The 19,332-nt window shown below is 37.8% G+C and overlaps 1 protein-coding gene across 8 annotated transcripts in view; it reads left to right on the top strand.

The window, feature by feature from the left end:
* The window catches only part of ralgapa2 (Ral GTPase activating protein catalytic subunit alpha 2), a 108,336-nt gene that overhangs the window by 14,023 nt on the left and 74,981 nt on the right, over positions 1–19,332 (top strand). For 6 of the 8 annotated variants that reach the window (XM_008399570.3, XM_008399567.3, XM_008399572.3 and 3 more), the window contains exons 2-14: positions 3,491–3,601; positions 3,734–3,783; positions 11,570–11,627; positions 14,008–14,051; positions 14,187–14,367; positions 14,472–14,587; positions 15,515–15,653; positions 16,834–17,042; positions 17,486–17,731; positions 17,858–18,040; positions 18,234–18,368; positions 18,755–18,903; positions 18,983–19,094. In XM_008399570.3, coding sequence (XP_008397792.2) covers positions 3,491–3,601; positions 3,734–3,783; positions 11,570–11,627; positions 14,008–14,051; positions 14,187–14,367; positions 14,472–14,587; positions 15,515–15,653; positions 16,834–17,042; positions 17,486–17,731; positions 17,858–18,040; positions 18,234–18,368; positions 18,755–18,903; positions 18,983–19,094 — 1,733 coding nt within the window. The remainder of the gene's footprint in view (positions 1–3,490; positions 3,602–3,733; positions 3,784–11,569; positions 11,628–14,007; positions 14,052–14,186; positions 14,368–14,471; positions 14,588–15,514; positions 15,654–16,833; positions 17,043–17,485; positions 17,732–17,857; positions 18,041–18,233; positions 18,369–18,754; positions 18,904–18,982; positions 19,095–19,332) is intronic. The other 2 variants (XM_008399571.3, XM_008399568.3) reach the window with 1 other exon arrangement.

Genomic DNA, 19,332 nt, shown 5'->3' with positions numbered 1-19,332 from the left:
ATATGAAATGGCATGCAACTAAACAAAACAATGTTGCTGTTTGATCTAAATGTATGGAAGAGATGGACACTTATTGATTTACTCAACCTTTTGAATCCTGGGTTTGTGTTTTTGTATGAAGTTTATGAAAATATTTTATTATTAAGAGCTAAATATTTACTTATTCTACATATACTTGTCACTTCTACATATACTTGTCACTTATAGATATTTTGAAACTGGAATTAATAAGCTGTTGGTTATAATTCTTTACTGTTTGATGCATGTTAAAATCTAAAGTTTAGCAAAGTTCAGCTTAGCTTGAAACATATGAGGCTATTGATTTTTGAGGACAAAAGTAGCCTTAATATTTAGAGCTATATCATATCCTTTTTCTATTTTAATAACTACTCTGACAGACCATCGACTGACTTTATCAAATCTATCTGATAGAACTGAAAATGTTATAAATCATACGTTAAATTAAATCTTTCTGTATATTATTTTTCACATTTGCCTTTATGAACACTCTAGTTTTTCCTCCACTTGGTTAATTATAATTTCTTTTAAGTGTTTTAACTGCCAGTAGCATCTGATAACCTGCATGATAAATGCACCTATAGGAGATAACATTAAGCCACAAGGATGCTGACATATTGAAACTGCCTGTTTTTGTTGAAATAATTGCTAATTGATTGTTGGAACTGAAATAAAAAATTATCCTGAAATTAGTTAAACTCTGTCTCAGTGTCGCAGCTTTAGGTACTCCATTTACACGATTTATTCTCCAGTGGAGTTGGTGTGTGGTTTTGTTGCATTTAGATGTGCATTACTTGAGTGATAGACCTTTTAATTTCCCTCATAAAGCTCTGCAGATTGTCCTTTTACATCAAGGCTGAAATCTAATAGCAATTTTGTCTGTGACTCAATTTCCCCATCATGCGTCCTCATTATTTCTGCTTTAATCTGGGAACACAGATAAGTGGTCTGGGCTTCTCTCACATTGTACATCATTCCAGCACTCCCCAGGAGCTGGACAGCTTCTGGAAGGTTTCCAGTTAACCATGTGGTACAGGAGACGTTGCAACAGAAGGTGAACCTTAATTGCTGTTATTTTTCCAGGACTCCTCCTGACCTACATTTAATTATTCAGAATCAGCCCATCTTATGTTCTGCAAGTAAAGCAAAAGCTGGATCTTCTTTGTATCATAAATGTATGATTTTATACCCAATATCTGTTTTTTTATGGTAAGGTTTTTTTGTGCTGTGCAAATTGTTAAAAAAAACAATCGTTTGAAGCAGTCAGACAGAAATATTTAACATGAAAGCTTTTTTAAGCAATGGAGGTGGAAATGTAAATATGATTTTTAGCATGCCACTCACCTGTTTTGGTGTACTTGCATTTGGATAAAATCAATGTTCAGCATTGCACTCCAACTCTTACCTTGCAAAAGTATTAAATCCCTGCATACGTCTACCCATTTTGTCACTATACGTAACCTTTATGTTTTGGGGATTGTATGCGACATAAAATTCTGAATAATAAAATGATGATTATCAAAAAATGTTTACGCATAAAAATATGAAAAGTGTTATTCACATGTATTTAGCCCCTTTACTTGCATACCCCTCAATAAAATCCAGTGCAACCATTTGCCGACAGAAGTTAACTCAAAACGGTGAAACATAGTGGTGACGGCATCATGATGTTGAGATGAGGTCTGGAACCACTTTGACTAAAAACAAGTGGGGCTAAATAGGAAAATCCTTAAAGAAAACCTGTTAAATGCTGCAAATACATGAAATTGGGTGGAGGATTACTTCCTAGCAGGACACCAACCAACACCTACAACGAAACACTAAATGAAAAAACGTTCTCTTCAGTGGTTGCATACCCACAAGCAGTGCAACAAACATCAACTTTGTCACCCTTTTTAAATATGCAGATGTGTCACCTGACTGACACAACTGCACTGTCCCAGAAAAAACAGGCAGTTAATAATCTCTTCCACATGTTTGCAGAAGACTTATTGGACCTAAAAGGCAAAGGAGATGAGGTGAAGGAGCAGAGAGAAAACTTCATCTCATTTGTTCAACCATTAACACCATTATGTATGCAGAGTCTTCTTGTGGAGCTGCCTTTAGAGTTAAACACCTACCTCTCCTTTCTCTAAATGTTGACCATGTAAACAAAGAAGCAGAGCTGTGTCTCTTGGTGATGTTATGATATTTTTAACTGCATTTTATCACTGAATCTACTGTTCCCTTCAATATCTCCCCTTAGTATCAAACTTCCATGCCATTAAACATTATCAAATGTTAATGGTATGTCTGTTTAGCACTCGTTGCAATATTTCACTTAACTTTACTAATGCTATGGAGCTACCAACATGTACTTGTACTGACCAATGATTCCTTCTGTAAATAAATGACAACCGAGTCGGACCTCTTTGTTTACACAACTTGGTGATTCTCAGAGGGCTTACGGTTTTTTCTGTTTTTTTTATAGAATCATTTACATAGTGATTTGAAATAGAAAAAGGTAGACTACATATTGTTCTCAGACATACAGATGTTTTACATTTTGGGATTTATTGGCGTGAAAGTGTGGGACATTATGGATTTACTTTGCAATTCTGGCTTATACATAATATGTGTTCTGGCTTTGCTTTGACACTGAATATTGTACAAATTCATCGGTTCAGAATTAGAAGTATATGTAATGTACTAACTGGAAACTCACCATAAATACTTTAAAACCAGAGTTGTTAATGGACAATCTATGAGGGCGTGTCCTCTGTCTGTGAAAGCTGTTAGTCTGCAGGTTAAAGTTCATTGTTTTATTTTTTATTTTTTCAAATTCATTTATCACTAAATTACATCAGTTGTTAGTTGAAAGAGAAATAATAAGTTTAAGTGTGTACAAAAACATGTTGTTAGGCTGAAAAAAAAAATGTAATTTTAGGAAACACTTTGTAGGTATGGGTTTGCTGTGATACTCTGACAGAATTTGTGTTTGACCCAGAAGTTACAAATGATCTGAACCGGAACACTGTGCACGATTACTTCAGTAGTTATGTCAGCAGACTATCTTGAATGATAATTGCAATGCCTCATATGTCAACAAACCATCTTAAATAATGATAACAAAACGATATGAATGGAGTGAGGCAGATCTCCAGGATGGGAGCTCCAAGTCTCTATATCCCCACATCCCCCACCCCAATTTATTTTTTAGCTAATTGTTGCAAATTTGTGTCTACTGACACTACTTTTTGGGAAATTGTGTGCATCTTGGTGAGTGGAATGAAGCTAAAGTTGGTGTTTCTGATGCCAGAGATTTTTATTTATTATTATTTTTTTTTTTACAAAACTATTAATTTATTTTAATTTCTTTTCATAATGGTCTTATTTAACTAAACTAGTCTACATTTTCAGTCTACAAAACATGATCCTGTATCACACAATCATGATTCTCTTCTTAACATTTTTATTCTTTTTCTGTCCACAGACATCATTGACAAGAGTGAACTAAAGGCATTCTTTGAAAGCAACTGCTCACAGATTTATTTTATCTTCTATGAAAATTTCATTACACTGGAAAGCAGCTTAAAACAAAAAGGTAAGAACCCAGCATGTCAGTTTCACTGGAGCTTCAGCGCTTTGGTGTCTCTGTGCTTCTAACGATCACGTTCTTGCCAAATATATTTCATTTCCACTCTCTATTTTTTTTTTTTCTTTTGTGTGTTTTCAGGGAACAAATCTCAAAGGGAAGAGCTGGACTCTATCCTCTTTATTTTTGAAGTAAGTCAGTTATCCTCTATTCATGTCCCAGATCCACCTACAACCTACTGTAGTCTACAACCTGTTTTTCAGCTCAGCTCTGGGGTGGGATCGTAATTGCAATCGTCTTAGAACTCTGCTAGCTACCTGTATTCAAGAACCTGAATAGCAAGAACGGATTGTGAAAAACAAAACAAAGCAACAAAAAAAAAAAAAACACGCTAAGCTCAATCATTACTTCTTTTTTAAAGCCCAGAGTTAATGCAAATCTCAGAGGGCACTTCCAAAGTGTGTGTGAGATGATGGATCTGGGGGTTAAAGTCCTTTTACATTTTTTTTTTACCTCATTGCAAAGCCAGCTCAAGTTTCAAGTACAAACAATCAGCTCTCTAGTTACATTTGCTATGGGCAGGTCTTTAAAGATGGCAGCAAAACAAAATGGAAGGTGGACTCTCTGTTCCTTTTTGTTCAGTATGTCATTTTCAACATTTTCTGTCAACCTTTCTCTCTACTTTTCATCAAAAAAACCACCCCGACTGTCATTACACAGACACTCATCTGACCTGTAAATAGATCCTGGATTCACTCCTCTTCCATATTTATGGAGTCAATATTGAAAGCAGCTTAACCCTCATTTGTCCCCTTTTAGCCCCCGTCTGTGACAACGTGTGCTTTCACCCGTGCGCTGAGTAGATAAGCTTGCTTTGAGTGGGTGTGTACAGGACAGTTACAGAGTTTCTTTGATCCTGAGCTCTGGTACACTACATTAACTTACTCTATCCCAACTGTTATATTAGTCATTTTTCACCGTATGTGATCTTAAATTTGTTATCAGAGGCTGTGACTTTCATCTGGTTTAACCAGGTGTTTTGTTATGTACTAATGGGTATGGCATGAAAATACAGTTCACTGTTGAATATTTTTATACAGCAAATCCACACATGAACGGCTAATGTTGCCTAAGAATGAATCTAGAGTCTTAATGCAAGGGGAATAATTGGAAAGAAATTTGTATCATTAATTTTAATCAAAAGAAGAGAATAAATTAATTCCTCTTTATTAAATCTGGCTTCAAATCCAGTTTAATAATTGTCTGGAATAAAATCCAATTTGTGTTTGCAGGACCGTATAAAGCTTTGTCACACGGTTTAATTCGATTGGACAGGTTAAAAAGAATAACACATCTCTACTAACCATATTTGTTGTACGGATATTTTGGGTCACCAGAAAAATTTGAATATGGTGTCTCAGCAGCATTCAGATGTTTGTTGTGTATTGTAGTTGCATGTTTTCTTTGAGTTTGCTGCATGGGGGTTACTTTTCAGCCATGATCAGGCATGTGACCCCTTTTTCTGTGGCTTGCAGAGGGGGGAGTGTGAGCTCCCATGCTGATCCCTGGTACCTTGAGGGGGTACGGTTTTGTCCCTGCCGATAAGCTCTATTGGAGTTCTCCAACCCCCATTTGACCAGCAGCCATCGCTGCTTCCTTCCAGGATTTTATTCGAGTCTGCTGCCTCAGAGATTTCAGCAAAAAGCATATGTTAAATGTTGCAACTTGATTGATGTACAACCCTTATCTGGGTTAGAATCCAGAGAGATTTTCAAATGAAAAGATTTTGGAAGCAAAATAATTACATCCATATCAGCATTAATTTATGGTTATTTCACTTCTGCTTTAGATCAATTGCTGTTTAGGAACTGTTATAATTTAGCCCAGATGTAGAGGCTTTTGTATTTATGGAGAAGCGATGGGCAATTATTGCATTACTTGTCATTAGTGCTGGAAACAAATAATCATAAGAGTTGAGATTTATCATGATAATGGTAAACATTGAATGAGGATGTCAGTAATCACTCAAATCAGTTTTGTTGGGATTATTAGTCTTACTTTTTAAATTTGTTCTACATCAACTATTATAAACGTGAACATATTTCAGTTATACAGTAATTACCATTGTAACTGAAATACGTACTGATAATGTATTTAATGTATCTGGGTCTGCGTAAGTAGACTATGTGAGAATTATTTATTAAGTTAGATTTCTAGGTAATATTTCATTTCCAAATTGATAATGGTGTTTGTGAAAGAGGTAGTGATTTTTTTTAGGGGGTTCAAAAATGACTATCTTAGGAAGATGGCAATATTTGCAGTATGTTCACACATTGCATGCTACTGTGTTTATGCTCACAGTTGACATGGATTTTAGTTGATGTAACATAAGTAAAGGCCATGTGGTTTGAATTACAGAAAATCCTGCTTAATACAATTACAACTGATAGAATTTGCCTTAATTCACAAATAGACAAAATAAAATCAAAACTCTGCATGAGTGTTTTGATTGCCTAAGTCTATGTGAGAACTACAAACACCAAGGACAAATGCCCTGATGAAGTTCAGAGCATTGACATGCAATGTTGATGGCTATATCGGGCTTTTGTTGCTGACCTGAGTGACTTCTATAAATGTTGAGTATTTTAAATATACTTTTTATGCATGGATCTTAACATTTATATTTGTTTTTTTATATTGTTATTGAAATTATACTTGCGTTATGTCAAAGTATAATTCTCAGATTTAATTCATTTTTATCCTTGGTAAACATTTCTATATTGAACTTACAATATGTGGTTCTCTATATTGAAGAACATTTTATTATCCAGCTTGTTTTTACAAGTGAAAAGGAGAGGTATAGGCAAATCCTTTTATGACAGACACTGAGTAAAGCTGTAAATGTAAGACCAGAGTCTGTTTTATAAGGCAGTTTTTGCTGTCACAAGACCAGAGTGAGTTTCTCAGCCCTTCAGGGACTCCTGACTTGTTTATGCTCCCACATGACTCTTCACCGTCAGAGAGCATTTTTTTCATCTTGGTGCCAGTGAGGTTGTGGGACCGGTTAAGGGACAGCCTTGGAACCAGCAACATTTAGAAGGAAGTGTGTGCCAGGACCCTTTTCTCTCCAGGATATGGCCTTGCTGTGACCTCTTGTCTATCAACCGGACCTGAATCAGCATTCCAAATTCCCTCTACTGTCCTCTCTTCCAATCTCCCTTTCCACCTTTAAAGGATATTTCATTGGTATTTGTCTTCTTTGTTTGTCGGAGAAGCAAGATAATTGTAGTTAACAAATATAATTGATGAATGCTGAACAAATGTCACTGGGCAAATGGTGAGATAGGCAGGTCACCGATCCATGACAACACTTCTGTCAACACTTCTGACAGTTTTAAAATACTGTCAGGGAAACCTGAGTGCCCACAGAATCATTTAGATCTTTCTGTTTTCTCACAGTTCTCAGGATCAGAACTAATCAAAGAAAAGCAGTTTTCCTTTTTCCTCTCCTACTTATCTTTCTCAAAAACTGAAATGTGAAGAAACTGGTGGATCCCTCAAATCAGGACTGATGCTTTCATGTACGTGTCAAATTTCATCAGTTAATTTGTATCATGTCTAAGCTATTTGTTTTAAACATGCATTTCTTTCTTAGAATGTGATTTTATTACCTCTCTTCTCTTTTCATGTGAAGCACTTTAAATTAGTACTTTTGCAGATGAATTGTGCAATACAGACACACTTGCTTTGCCTAATTAGAGTAATTGCAGGCTGCTGCTGCCACCCACTGGCCTTTGAGGAGAATGAAGCCAGCCATGTAATTCTGGTCATTCTATTGGAGATTTTTGCTTTATGTTAATGTTTATAGTCTGATTTTGACATTTCTTAAAATTTATTTAGGATGTTTTTAGTTTAGCTATCAATGCTTTGTTTAAAAATAAAATGGCATAAGAAGTAAACCGTTTGACTTAGCACATGTATTTAGTGGCAGTCTTAAAGCTTTAAGTTGTTACCATGCTTCTCATAAGTTTGCCACATGTAATGTGCTCTTAGTGCAGTGCTGTATGTGTAGTTTTTCAGTTTTTTATTTTTTTATTAGTTTCATCCTTGGATGTTGTGATCCTCTCCATGTCGTCAAAAATCCCCAACACTGTGTAAATGACAAATGTTCCTCGGAGAACAATATACGTCTGTTGCTTCCCTTCGAAAAGCCCTCATAAACTACCTATATTCACTGTCATGTTCTGGCTCTGCCACTGGAAACCTAAGTGCGGATCATGTAAATGTGTTAAGGCAGCGGTAGTACCACAATAATGCCTCTATCTTTATGCTGGAGTATGGCTGCAGATTACAGTAACTCCTCCAACCTCTAGCCCTGCAGACTCTGTATTCGCCTCATATTCCCCACTAAATTCATCACGTTGGTGCTTCTGTTCCCTCACTGCAGGGAATTCTTCTGCGTTAGCTATCCATCTCTCTTTGTTGATGCTCTCAGACAGGAAAGACAACGTTATTGTGTCTGTACACGCACACACTCACACTTAGGGAAGGGCTTAAGTAGGCTACCATGCTGTGCTGCAGCCTGGCATAATGTCTCTGCTGACCCAGGGAGAAGTACAGCTCCAGTACAGGGATGTAAGAATCCCACGTGGGATCAATAATAAGGTGCAGCTTCCCATCTGGACACGCATATCATCGTGTCTGTGGAATCGGATCAGAAAGAAGTTAAACAGAACAGATTGTTATCATGTCTTCCCTTAAAGCGATACATGCTTCATTTTCTCTGCTGCCACAGTCAATGGCTAGAATTTAGAGTGAGGAAAAAGAAGCAAGTGTGGTGCTGAAAAACGGAGACATCCAAGAAACGGGGACCACAGCTACATCAGCTAAATCCACCAGCTAGAACCAGGTTGAACCCTCTTTTTCCCCTTCCAGTTGCTTTAATTCTCTCTGGAATAGATTCAACAATGTTCTGCAAACATTCCTCAGAGATTTTGGTCCCTTATTATCATGGTAGATTCAAGTACTTCCTGCATGTTTGTCAGCTGCATATCCACAATGGAAACTTCCCTTTACACCACATGCCGGTTGCATTGGATTGAGATCTGGTGACAGTGGAGGTCGTTGGAGTTCAGTGGATTCATTGTAATATTTAAGAAACCATTTTGTGATGATTTAAGGTTTGCTACATGGGATATTATCCTGTTTGGTCAGTAGGTAACTTCAGGGGGTACGCTCAAGGTAGCAGCAATACACAAGCAGTGTCCATCCATCCATCCATCCATCCATCCATCCATCCATCCATCCATCCATCCATCCATCCATCCATCCATCCATCCATCCATCCATCCATCCATCCATCATCCATCCATCCATCCATCCATCCATCCTCCATCCATCCATCCATCCATCCATCCATCCATCCATCCATCCATCCATCCATCCATCCATCCATCCATCCATCCATCCATCCATCCATCCATCCATCCATCCATCCATCCATCCATCATCCATCCATCCATCCATCCATCCATCCATCCATCCATCCATCCATCCATCCATCCATCCATCCATCCATCCATCCATCCATCCATCCATCCATCCATCCATCCATCCATCCATCCATCCATCCATCCATCCATCCATCCATCCATCCATCCATCCATCCATCCATCCATCCATCCATCCATCCATTTTCTTACACCCTTGTCCATCCATCCATTTTCTTACACCCTTGTCCATCCATCCATTTTCTTACACCCTTGTCCATCCATCCATTTATTTTCTTACACCCTTGTCCCTCAGTGGGGTCGGGAGGGTTGCGGATGCCTATCTCCAGCTAGTTTTCACCGTTTTGAGTATGTTTTCTGGTAACCAAGTGCCACGAAGTAAACATCAGATTTTTACTTTTGCAAAATTTACTAAGCAGATAAGGAGTATATCAAAAGAGCTTATGTTTTATAAACAATAACATTGCTCGTAATTAATTTTGTGTTAAGAGATGAGTATATTTTTCTGGTAACGAACTGGCACAAAGTATGAATCAGATTTTTACTTTTGTGTGACATGGCTGGTTTGTAATCTACTTGCAACAAATAATAAAAAAAAAAAACTAAACATTTTCACTTTTCTGAAAAACCAACAGCAGTAAAAATGTTCATGCAGTGCATTAACATTAGCAGAAACATTAACAGTGCACTGCCCCCACTAGTTTTTGGTGGTGCCTTTTCCGTAGCCTAAAATAAGCTTTTTAGCATTTTTTTTAATTATAATTTATTCTCCATGTTTAGCAAACTGAATGGAGGAAGTCAATGTAAGACAACATGCTAGTTATACCCCACATGCCACCTGCAGCATTTAGGCTAACATTAGCATTTTGACTCATTTTAGATTTTACACTAAATTCAACATACTGAATAGAGTTACTCAACATGCTTCTGACTCTAAACATGCTATTGAGTACATTGTAGCTTACCTTAGACTTGATGCTAAGTTTTAGCATTAGAATACTGAGTTCTAACTGATGGGCACACTTTGGCAGCCCCTGTTTAAATTTCTTCAGAAATTTTCTAGTATATTTACAGATCCATTTATTTTTAAAAATACACGTCTTCAACATTTTAAGAATTTGATCACCTTACCTTTAAAATGATTCCATCCTGCAAGCTTCCTCTGTGCGATGCTCCTGCAGCTCTGTATAGCTGCGGCTGACTTAATCTTTTTGGCCTTAAAGGTCTTGCATTTTTTTTCTTCCTGTTATGCTCTAAATCCTTCACTATCTCAGTTTCTCACTCTCCGGGGCAGATGAGCTTTTTACTATGCTGTCCAGCAATGCTTGTCTTGTTAAGTGGGTCAGAACTGCCTTCGTAAAGCAGTAAAAAGGCAGGCTTGACCTCCACATTGCAATCATGAAGACTTATTGGGTCAGTGATTAGGCCTGATAAGAATTGAACCATCGGGAGCACAGGTTGATCCCAGTGAACCGACTATCAGGTAGCGAGGGGGCCACAGTTGCAGTGTTTTCCCCCCCAGGCTTTTTTCCTCTTTCAATCTCTCCAGCGGGACCCAGCTAACCTGTCGCTGGATTCAGGAATAATGATAGGCTGCTGAAAGGTTAGGGTGCACTAATTGAGTTGTAACATGGTTAACGCTGAGCTGTTGAGTGCTCTCTTGTGTCTCAAGGTTCTGCAGACTTTCTAGGAAAAGTGGAGGCAAAGGGTGAATGCACTGTATTTCTGAAACATGTACCGCTTCAGTCAAACGATGGCACTTACCAAAGTAAAGTCAGTCGTTATCACCTCTCCTTTTTTTAATACTGTTTTTAGAAAGCAGATGCAGCCTCACTGATGGGGCCCATGCGTTTTTTAGACTCTCGTTTTGAAGACCTGAGTTCAGCTATCTGTCTGTTTGGGAAATGGAGCTAGTTTTACTTCTGACTGAGAGCCAAGAAGCAACACAAAACTGAAGTGTAACAGCTTGGCTACACTAATGCAGCTGACATTTATTTCCAATACAATATTCAATCTTATTTTATTTAGTTATCTAGTTTAATAGATATACTTAAAATACTTTAAATGTGATGTAATGGTTATTAAAATGGTTACTAAGTAAATATTTGGTCTCTTATCCTCATTTGGGGGAACAAATTTAATTGTTTTATTTTGGCGTATTGTAATAATGATAAACTGTAATTAATTATGTTTATCAACCTTGTAAAGTAAGAGCATTGTTTTGATTGTTGCCATTACAGTTTTTCTCATGGTGTCTGTCTTCCATAAGAACATTATTATTTTTTTTTTATTTTCAACCTACTTGTCACAGGTCAGAACTGATATAAATGAAAACCGGTCTAATTATTTTATATAGTCTCTACTTTCTTCTTCTGTTGGTGTTTTAGTATGTTGCTCTTTTTTTGTTGAGAACTTTAACAACTAAACCTTTCATAAACCTAACCATGACTTTGTTTGTTTTTGTCAGAAAATTCTTCAACTTCTACCTGAGAAAATCTACAACAGATGGCAATTTCACAGTATAGGTATGTACTTGGACAATATATGCAACGTGTATGTTATATTTATTTTTTGAGCTTTTCTAACTTCTGAGACATTTAAGTATAAAAAAACATCACAAGCACACCAGTGTTATATCTTGAAGGAAAAATAAATTAGCATTTGAAAATGCAAATAAGCACTTGATTTACAATGTAATTTAGTTGAGGTACACTTAAAATATTGCTGCTACATTCATTTTTTTCCAAGATGTAATGACCCCAATTATAACAGTGTTTTTGATCAGTTCTGGTGGCTGAAACAGTTCACGTCTAGATCAGTGTTGTAGACTGGCCATTTCTGCAATGCGCCAGTCTGCATTGCAGAAATGGCAATGCAGACAGCCATTTCTGCAAAATGGCAGAAATGGCTGTCTGTATGTGCATCAAGTTGTGGTGCTGTTATTTTCACATTTGAGACAAGATAACTGCCATATTTTTTGTTAGCACATTTTTACATCCATTTCCAATACCGCTTGAAAATCTCTGCCTCCTGACAAATTCCCTGGGTGGCTGGAATGACATTCATGACTTAGTTGTTTAGTCCCTTTCATTCTGAGAATTGCAAGGTCACAGACATTTTACAGCGCTATTAAGATACTTATGTGCTCAAGTCCACAAGTATGAAAAGATGAATTTACTCTATTGTGCATCCGGCATTCTGATGAGAACACCAGATGAAAAAAAGTATAAAAACACAATCATCTTTTTTTATTGTAAATCCTGTTGCCAACAGGTAATGGATAACTGGCATTTCTAGTTTTTACAATACCTGTTGCAATTTGTGCCAATGATTTTCCAATTATTTTATGTTCCATTGTGTTGCATGTGTGTAATAAACATCATTCAATTTATTGTACTGCTAAGTTCTTGAATATGTAGCATATGTATGAAGTTCAAATAGTCTGAATTTTTTATGAAAGAGCAAATGGAAGATATAAAAAAAAAATTCCATTATTACATGCTGTCCATCCATCCGTCATTTGTTGAATTGAATTTTTTTTTCCCTTTTTCCCACTTTTTCCCACCTCATACCTTCATCTCAGCCTGTTTCATCTATCCACGTGTCAGTCTGTTCATGGATTCCTTAGTTTGACTGTGCTTCTGGGAGCTACAGTCTAACCATTATTGCTATATCTACCATAAATTCATAGCAAAAATGCTTCTCAACATAATGCTAACATCACAAATCTCCCTCATTATATATTGAAATAATCAAAGTACAGTTACTCTAATACACATCCCTAAGAATCTCATTAGTAAATAACCTAATTTTATGACTTTTTGCACCAAAGTAACTTGGTCTATTCTTCTGTTTTGTTTTATTTATTCTATTTTGTGATTAGTACCGTATTTTCTGCACTATAAGGCGCACCGGATGATAAGACGCACCTTCATTGAATGGCCTATTTTAAAACTTTTTTCATATATAAGGCGCACCGCATTATAAGGCGCATAGAATAGATGCTACAGTAGAGGCTGGAGTTACGTTATGAATCCACTAGATGGAGCTGCACTAAAGGGAATGTTAACAAAACAGTCAGACTCTGGTTGGCGACGAGAGCCTTCTGCGACTGGGCTGGGGCGTGGCCGGACGATGGTCACCCTTCTCCGTTCGCGCATAGCATGTTCGTGGAGAACGTGGTGCTAAATGACCTGCAGACGACCTGATTCTAGACGGTTGGTAGGTAGATGGGTCAGTCAAACTTTATTAATAGATTACAAACCAGCGTTCTGACAACTATCCCAGCATGCACCGCGCGCTTCTTCTTCTACGGGCGAAAATGAAGTCGGCGGCTGCTTACTGTAGTTGCTAGACCTGTTGTGGCTCAATATTGGTCCATAAATAAGGCGCACCGGATTATAAGGTGCACTGTCGGCTTTTGAGGAAATTGAAGGTTTTTAGGTGTGCCTTATAGTGCGGAAAATACTGTAAAATACCTTACTGCGTATTAAGTAATGTTCCAAATCAACATGGTCTAGCACCTACCCCTAAAGCTCTCTTGTTAGATCAGTTAAAATATGTTGCCCTTCCATTTTGTCCTCATAGTAACGGGGCTACCTGCTGCCTGTCAAAACTGTACCCTAATTCACACGAACCCCTTCTGGCTCGCAATCAGAGCCATGTCTCATCTGATTACAGAGGAAATGGACTGGCTTCATGGATTCGTTGTACTGCCAACTAATGTTAATTAGGATTGGAAAAATGTGATGATGTGTCACTTGACCTGTTCATTTGTCAAGATGCCCTTTCAAAGTCCATTTGTCTCAGTGAAAATGACGGCTTGTTGGGTTGCTGTGTCTTTGCAACTTGGGTTTTCAAAAATATCTAAACGTGTTTTTTTCTTTTCTTTCTTCTCTTTTTCAGGTTCTATTCTGAAAAAACTTCTGCACACTGGAAATTCATTTAAAGTAAGTTGTTGATTGTGTCTAACTCTTACTTGAACGTCCAAATGCAGAAACGTTACTTTTCCTGCCACATGAGGTTTTGAAGATGAACTGAGTTGGGTTTTTTATATAAAATAAAATAATTTATCTTCTGCCTAGATCCGCTGTGAGGGGATCCGTCTCTTCCTGCTGTGGCTTCAGGCTCTACGGGACAATTGCGCCGAGGAGCAGTTCCTTATCTTTGCCTGTCTGGTTCCGGGATTCCCTGCTGTTCCCTCCTCCAGAGGACCCTGCACGCTTGACACCATCATTAACAACCCATTTTCCAACACCCTAGAAGGTGACTTAGATGCAGGCTTATTTTCCTAGCACAGAGTCCTTTTTTTCATAATCTAGTTCATATAATTATTTTTTGGATTTATTGTATCTTTTTTATCTGTACAGCTAAGGTAGTGCCAGAGGAGATCACCCCTTTGGTTCCAGCTGTGTCTGGAGAGAAGGTTGCAGAGGACCTGACTTGTTACTTTCTTGAAACGCTGCTCAAGTACATGGTTATCCAGGTAATTAATAAACTTTGGGTGTGAAATAGCTCATAAATATTTGTCACTTTCAATCCAGGAGAAAAAGGTAAGTGCACCTTCTTTAAAATCCGGAGTTGTAGGTATCCGAACATAATAAAACTCATCTGGTTTTTGGCGGCTTTCTAAATTATTTCAGTCGGACCTCAACTGCAAGAAAACATGAGACACATTTCATGAAGTCGTTTTTACCTCGACATTGTTCTTTATTGTACTTGCATTTATTTTTTGTCCGTGGGGGCCCAACTGACATGCTGCCATATTCCCAATTTGTCACTGAAACACATACGATACGACTGAGTTGCAGGTGTTGTTTACAGAATAATCAAGGTGTGCCTTATTAATGTCTAGCATTTCTGCTGCAAACACTCCATAGGACCTCCAACCGTGGAATGATGTTCTGTTTATAGTGCAGTGAAGTATGTATTATTATGAAACAGACAAAAAAAGAGCACTCTCCTTAGGCAATCAGTGTTTATATGATTTATAGTGCTTTGTGTGTGTTTTTCCTTTTTTTATATATCCTCTCTGTATTTCATTGTATGCAGGACTTGTGTAAATTAGAAATCTGTGATGTAACGAGTTATTCTTGAGGCTCAAGTGGTGATGATTACAAATTTGATTACCACAATATACCTTGCTGAACAATATTCTATTTAAAAGGTAAACTGTTTTCATTAGCATGATGTGCATCTTTTTGAGTGCTTTGTGATAACCAGTCATTCTTAACCAGCATTTATTTCAATCATATTGTTGCAGAAAACTGCTGCTCAAAATGTTGATTTCAACCCAATTAAACCTTGCCTGTGTTTTGTTTCTTATGATGGATGAGCCTTGTCACGCAGACAAGAAGCGCTGCATGAACATTGTCTTGACCTTGTCTGCTTTTGTGCTGTTTGTCTGCTTCAGGCATCCAGTTTAGAATGGAAGAACAAAGAGAACGAAGACACGGGCTTCAGATTTCTCTTCAGTCTTTTCAAGAAGTACTATCTTCCACATCTATTCCCCTCTTTCACCAAATTCACAAATCTTTATAAGCCTTTGTTAGGTAAGTTTACTCTTTCAGTACATGCATCTCTTTGTTGTTGAAGCAACAACAAAGAAAGCAACTTGTAAAGCAACTATTCTCACATTATACATTAAACCTGACTCTATGAGATTATCATGGTATGATGTTAGTGAAAATGTTAGTTTCATATATCATGCTGCTTAAGTAACAGTCTAAAAAATAAAGTGATTAATAAATCACATTACACTACAATATCTGTAATATTTGTTTACTTTACTGATACCAGTGACAGATGGTAAAACGACATAAGAGTACAAAATCTGAAAATAAATGAAAATACAAAAGTGAATTCACAAAAATGTACAAATATGACTGTTACACAGACCTTCCTTATCTGTTAATTTGAAGGAAATAAAACTCCAAACAAGATTGTTTAGTTTTGCTCTCAACAGCTGAACATGGCAGACTGCATGAGTTTGATCAAATCTTGCTAGGAACTCCTGTTGCAATTGAAAATTCCAGACACATGGTCAGGGATGTCTGTATAATAATAAATAGAAGGGATGTTTCGGGCGTTTATACGCTTATTGGAATCCGACTCTTGGTGGGTGGGAGGGGGAATGAGAGGAGTACGAGGAAAAAGAGACAACTGTAGAAGCAAATAATCAGATGTCGGTTGCAGTAGCAGTCAAAACTGCAGGACTTTTCCCCACACATTTTCAGTCACTGCTTGATGTTTGTTGTAGATTCTCTTTGGTTGTGAAAAAGCTAAATTGGAGGTCGTAAAGTCTGTTGCACTGAAGGATCACAGACCAAATGGTTTGAGTAAATGGGCAGAGATTTCAGTGTGATTCTTTCATGACTAAAGATTGAAGGTCAGCACTCAGCAAGAACAGAAAAAAAAAAAAGTTTTTTCTTGTAGCTGTGGCTTGCGAGTTCTTGTAGCTTGTTCTTGATGCATATTCTAGACACAATGTTTTACTTGGCTGGTGTTAGTGAAATATGAAGTGTGTGTGCTGCATTGGGAGAGACCCGTGGAGATTGCCTGGAAGTTCTGCCTTTTAGTTTTAAAGAACAAAAGTGGAACATGTTTGTCCTTTTCATTTCCTGGGATTTTTAATAAAACAAGTAATTCAAACAATTACAGCCCTAAATATGGATCTGGTGCCATAGGTCTGCCTTTCAGTTTTTATATTACCCCCCTTTGTTCTGTATTCAGAACTCCCCCCGCTCAGACCGAAACCCTTGTATGTGCCGGTGACAAGGAACAATGAGAGCACTTTCTGCACCAGGGATCAGTACTTGGCACCTAGGGTGGCCTTCATCACCTGGCTGGTCACTTTCTTCCTGGAGAAGAAGTACGTCAACAGTGCTGCTGCAGCGCAGAGCGCCAAGAACGGCACTGAGGTCATTCCCAAACTCATCCAGGTGAATATGCCACTCTCTGTTCTCTTATTGTCTCTTATTGTCAGAAAGAACGGAAGATTGTTTTTGGGAAATCTAACCATATGAAAGTGAATAGAGCAAGAAGGTATGCAAAGGGGAAAAAAAAACCGTCCATATTCTCTTTATATCAACAGGGAATATGGGAGAGATGCCTTATTGTATGACCTACTGATTAGTAGTGCAACTCCTCCACAAACTACAGCATTCTTAAATTGTTTGATTACGTTCTACTTTTTCCTTTTTAAGTGCTATATATTTCAGAAAAGAAGAAAACTGTACATGCAGTCTAAATTTGTATTTAAGTAGAGCTGATGATTTAAAAAATGTTGGTATGTATTGTTGAAGCCAAGTTATTTACCTGTGAGGATCCTCTTCTTTAACTTATGCTGACTTCTAATTTCTCTCCCCGTGTTTGTTTCTGGCAGACTGTCACTGCAGGCAGTAGCAGCCAGGAGAAGGAAAAAGATAAGATTGCTGATGGGGATACTAGCGGACCACCAGGGGATACAGAAAAGAGCCACTCTAACAGCAGCACGTTGTCTGATCGAAGGCCCAGTGATTCCAGTTTGTGTAGCATTGAGGAGGAGCACAAGCATGTCTACGACATGGTGCACTGCATTCTGCTGTCCACCAGGGACAATGTTAATTTTGTCAATGAAGTCTTCCACCAGGTACAACAAATATCTGCAAACACAAGAACTATTCTCATATCTTGTACTTTGTCTCCCTCTGCTGGTCGTACGTTTGTCCTGACTGAGTTACTTCCATTCTAAGAACCTCTCTGTCCGATCTCACAGGCCTTCTTGTTGCCGGCTTGTGAAGCCTCAGCAACCAGGAAGGTTATCAAAGTGTACAGAAAGTGGATCCTGCAGGAAAAGCCCACCTTCATGACCGAGCCTGACCCAACCACCCAGGAAGATGAAGTGGATGAAAACTCAGAGCGTGTTCTCAGCACAGATGCAAGCATCATGCATGTAAAAGTAAAATTCACAGAAAGATTCAGTGTTGACAGGATTTACATAATTTTGACACGTGGCAAACATTCGTAAGAATAATCGTTGTACAGTAAAATAGAAGTGACTATCCATGATTCTGAAATTTTACTTTCTCCACACAATCTGAGCATAAAACCTTTTGGGCCTCTCCCTTTGTTGTCTCTTTGTTCTCGGCAAGGCGTTTGAGAGTCATGGTCACAAACGCTCGTCAAGCTGGGGAAGGACTTACTCGTTCAGCAGTGCCATCAATCGGGGTTTTCTCACAGAGGAGCAGAATAGAGACGTTAAAGCTGGCATGCAGCCCACACTACAGGTCAGTAATACTTTGGTTCACATGAAGAAATTATGTTGAGAAATAATTGTTTTTAGTGCGATAAACACCTGCCATACGATGGTGATCTGTCAGTGTGAACTTACATGAACAAGCAGGTGAACATAATGGATGTCTGGATGGAAGACTACCACCCTTAATGGGACCCTATTATTATTATTTTTTTAACATAATTCTTATAATTTTCTTGGAGTGATCAGTGAGTTAGCAGTATTTTCTTTCTTACATTTCTAATCATGATCTAATTTGAATAAATTAGTTTAAATGTATTTCTTTTTTATATAAATTTTTAACATGCTATTACAAGGGTTACCAACAAATATGTCCACATATGCACATGTTACATATATCTTTATGTATTTGTGTAGGTTTTCCTGACCAACTCATCCAACGTGTTCCTGTTGGAGCCATGCCAGGACATTCCAAAACTCCTGGAAAATCAGGTTGAAGTGTGCAAGAATGTTCTCAGCATTTATCGGCACATGATCATGGAGCACAGCATGACTACACAGACGTGGTTAGTAACTCAGAATCACTCAGAATCACTCAGATTCTTTGGTTGATGCCTGTTGGATCTATGTGTGTTCATTCTTCAGGGAGCAGATGCTGCAGGTGCTACTGAAGATCACAGAGGCAGTAATGAAGAGGCCACAAGAAAACCAAAGAAAAGACAGTTTTGCTGAAAGTTTAGCATCCTTACTTTTTAGGGTAAAAGCCAATATTTACCGTTTTATTTAAAGTCATTTGCAGTTTAGTCATTTTTGATTTTGGCAACACTTTATTTGAAGGGGTGTGCATAAGACTGACATAACACTGTTATAAACATGACATAACACCTTTCATTAACATAAAGAAGTCTTTATGAATGTTTGACAGTTATGAAGTGTCATTTGGTAAATAATGACACTTTTAATGCAAAATTGCTCTAAAAGTTGCATTAAAAGTC

This window comes from Poecilia reticulata, chromosome 22 (genome assembly GCF_904066995.2).
Source record: "Poecilia reticulata chromosome 22, P_reticulata-male-v2, whole genome shotgun sequence".
Lineage (NCBI taxonomy): Eukaryota > Metazoa > Chordata > Actinopteri > Cyprinodontiformes > Poeciliidae > Poecilia > Poecilia reticulata.
The sequence above is the reverse complement of the archived record's forward strand: the minus strand, read 5'-3'. Positions and strand labels throughout refer to the sequence as shown.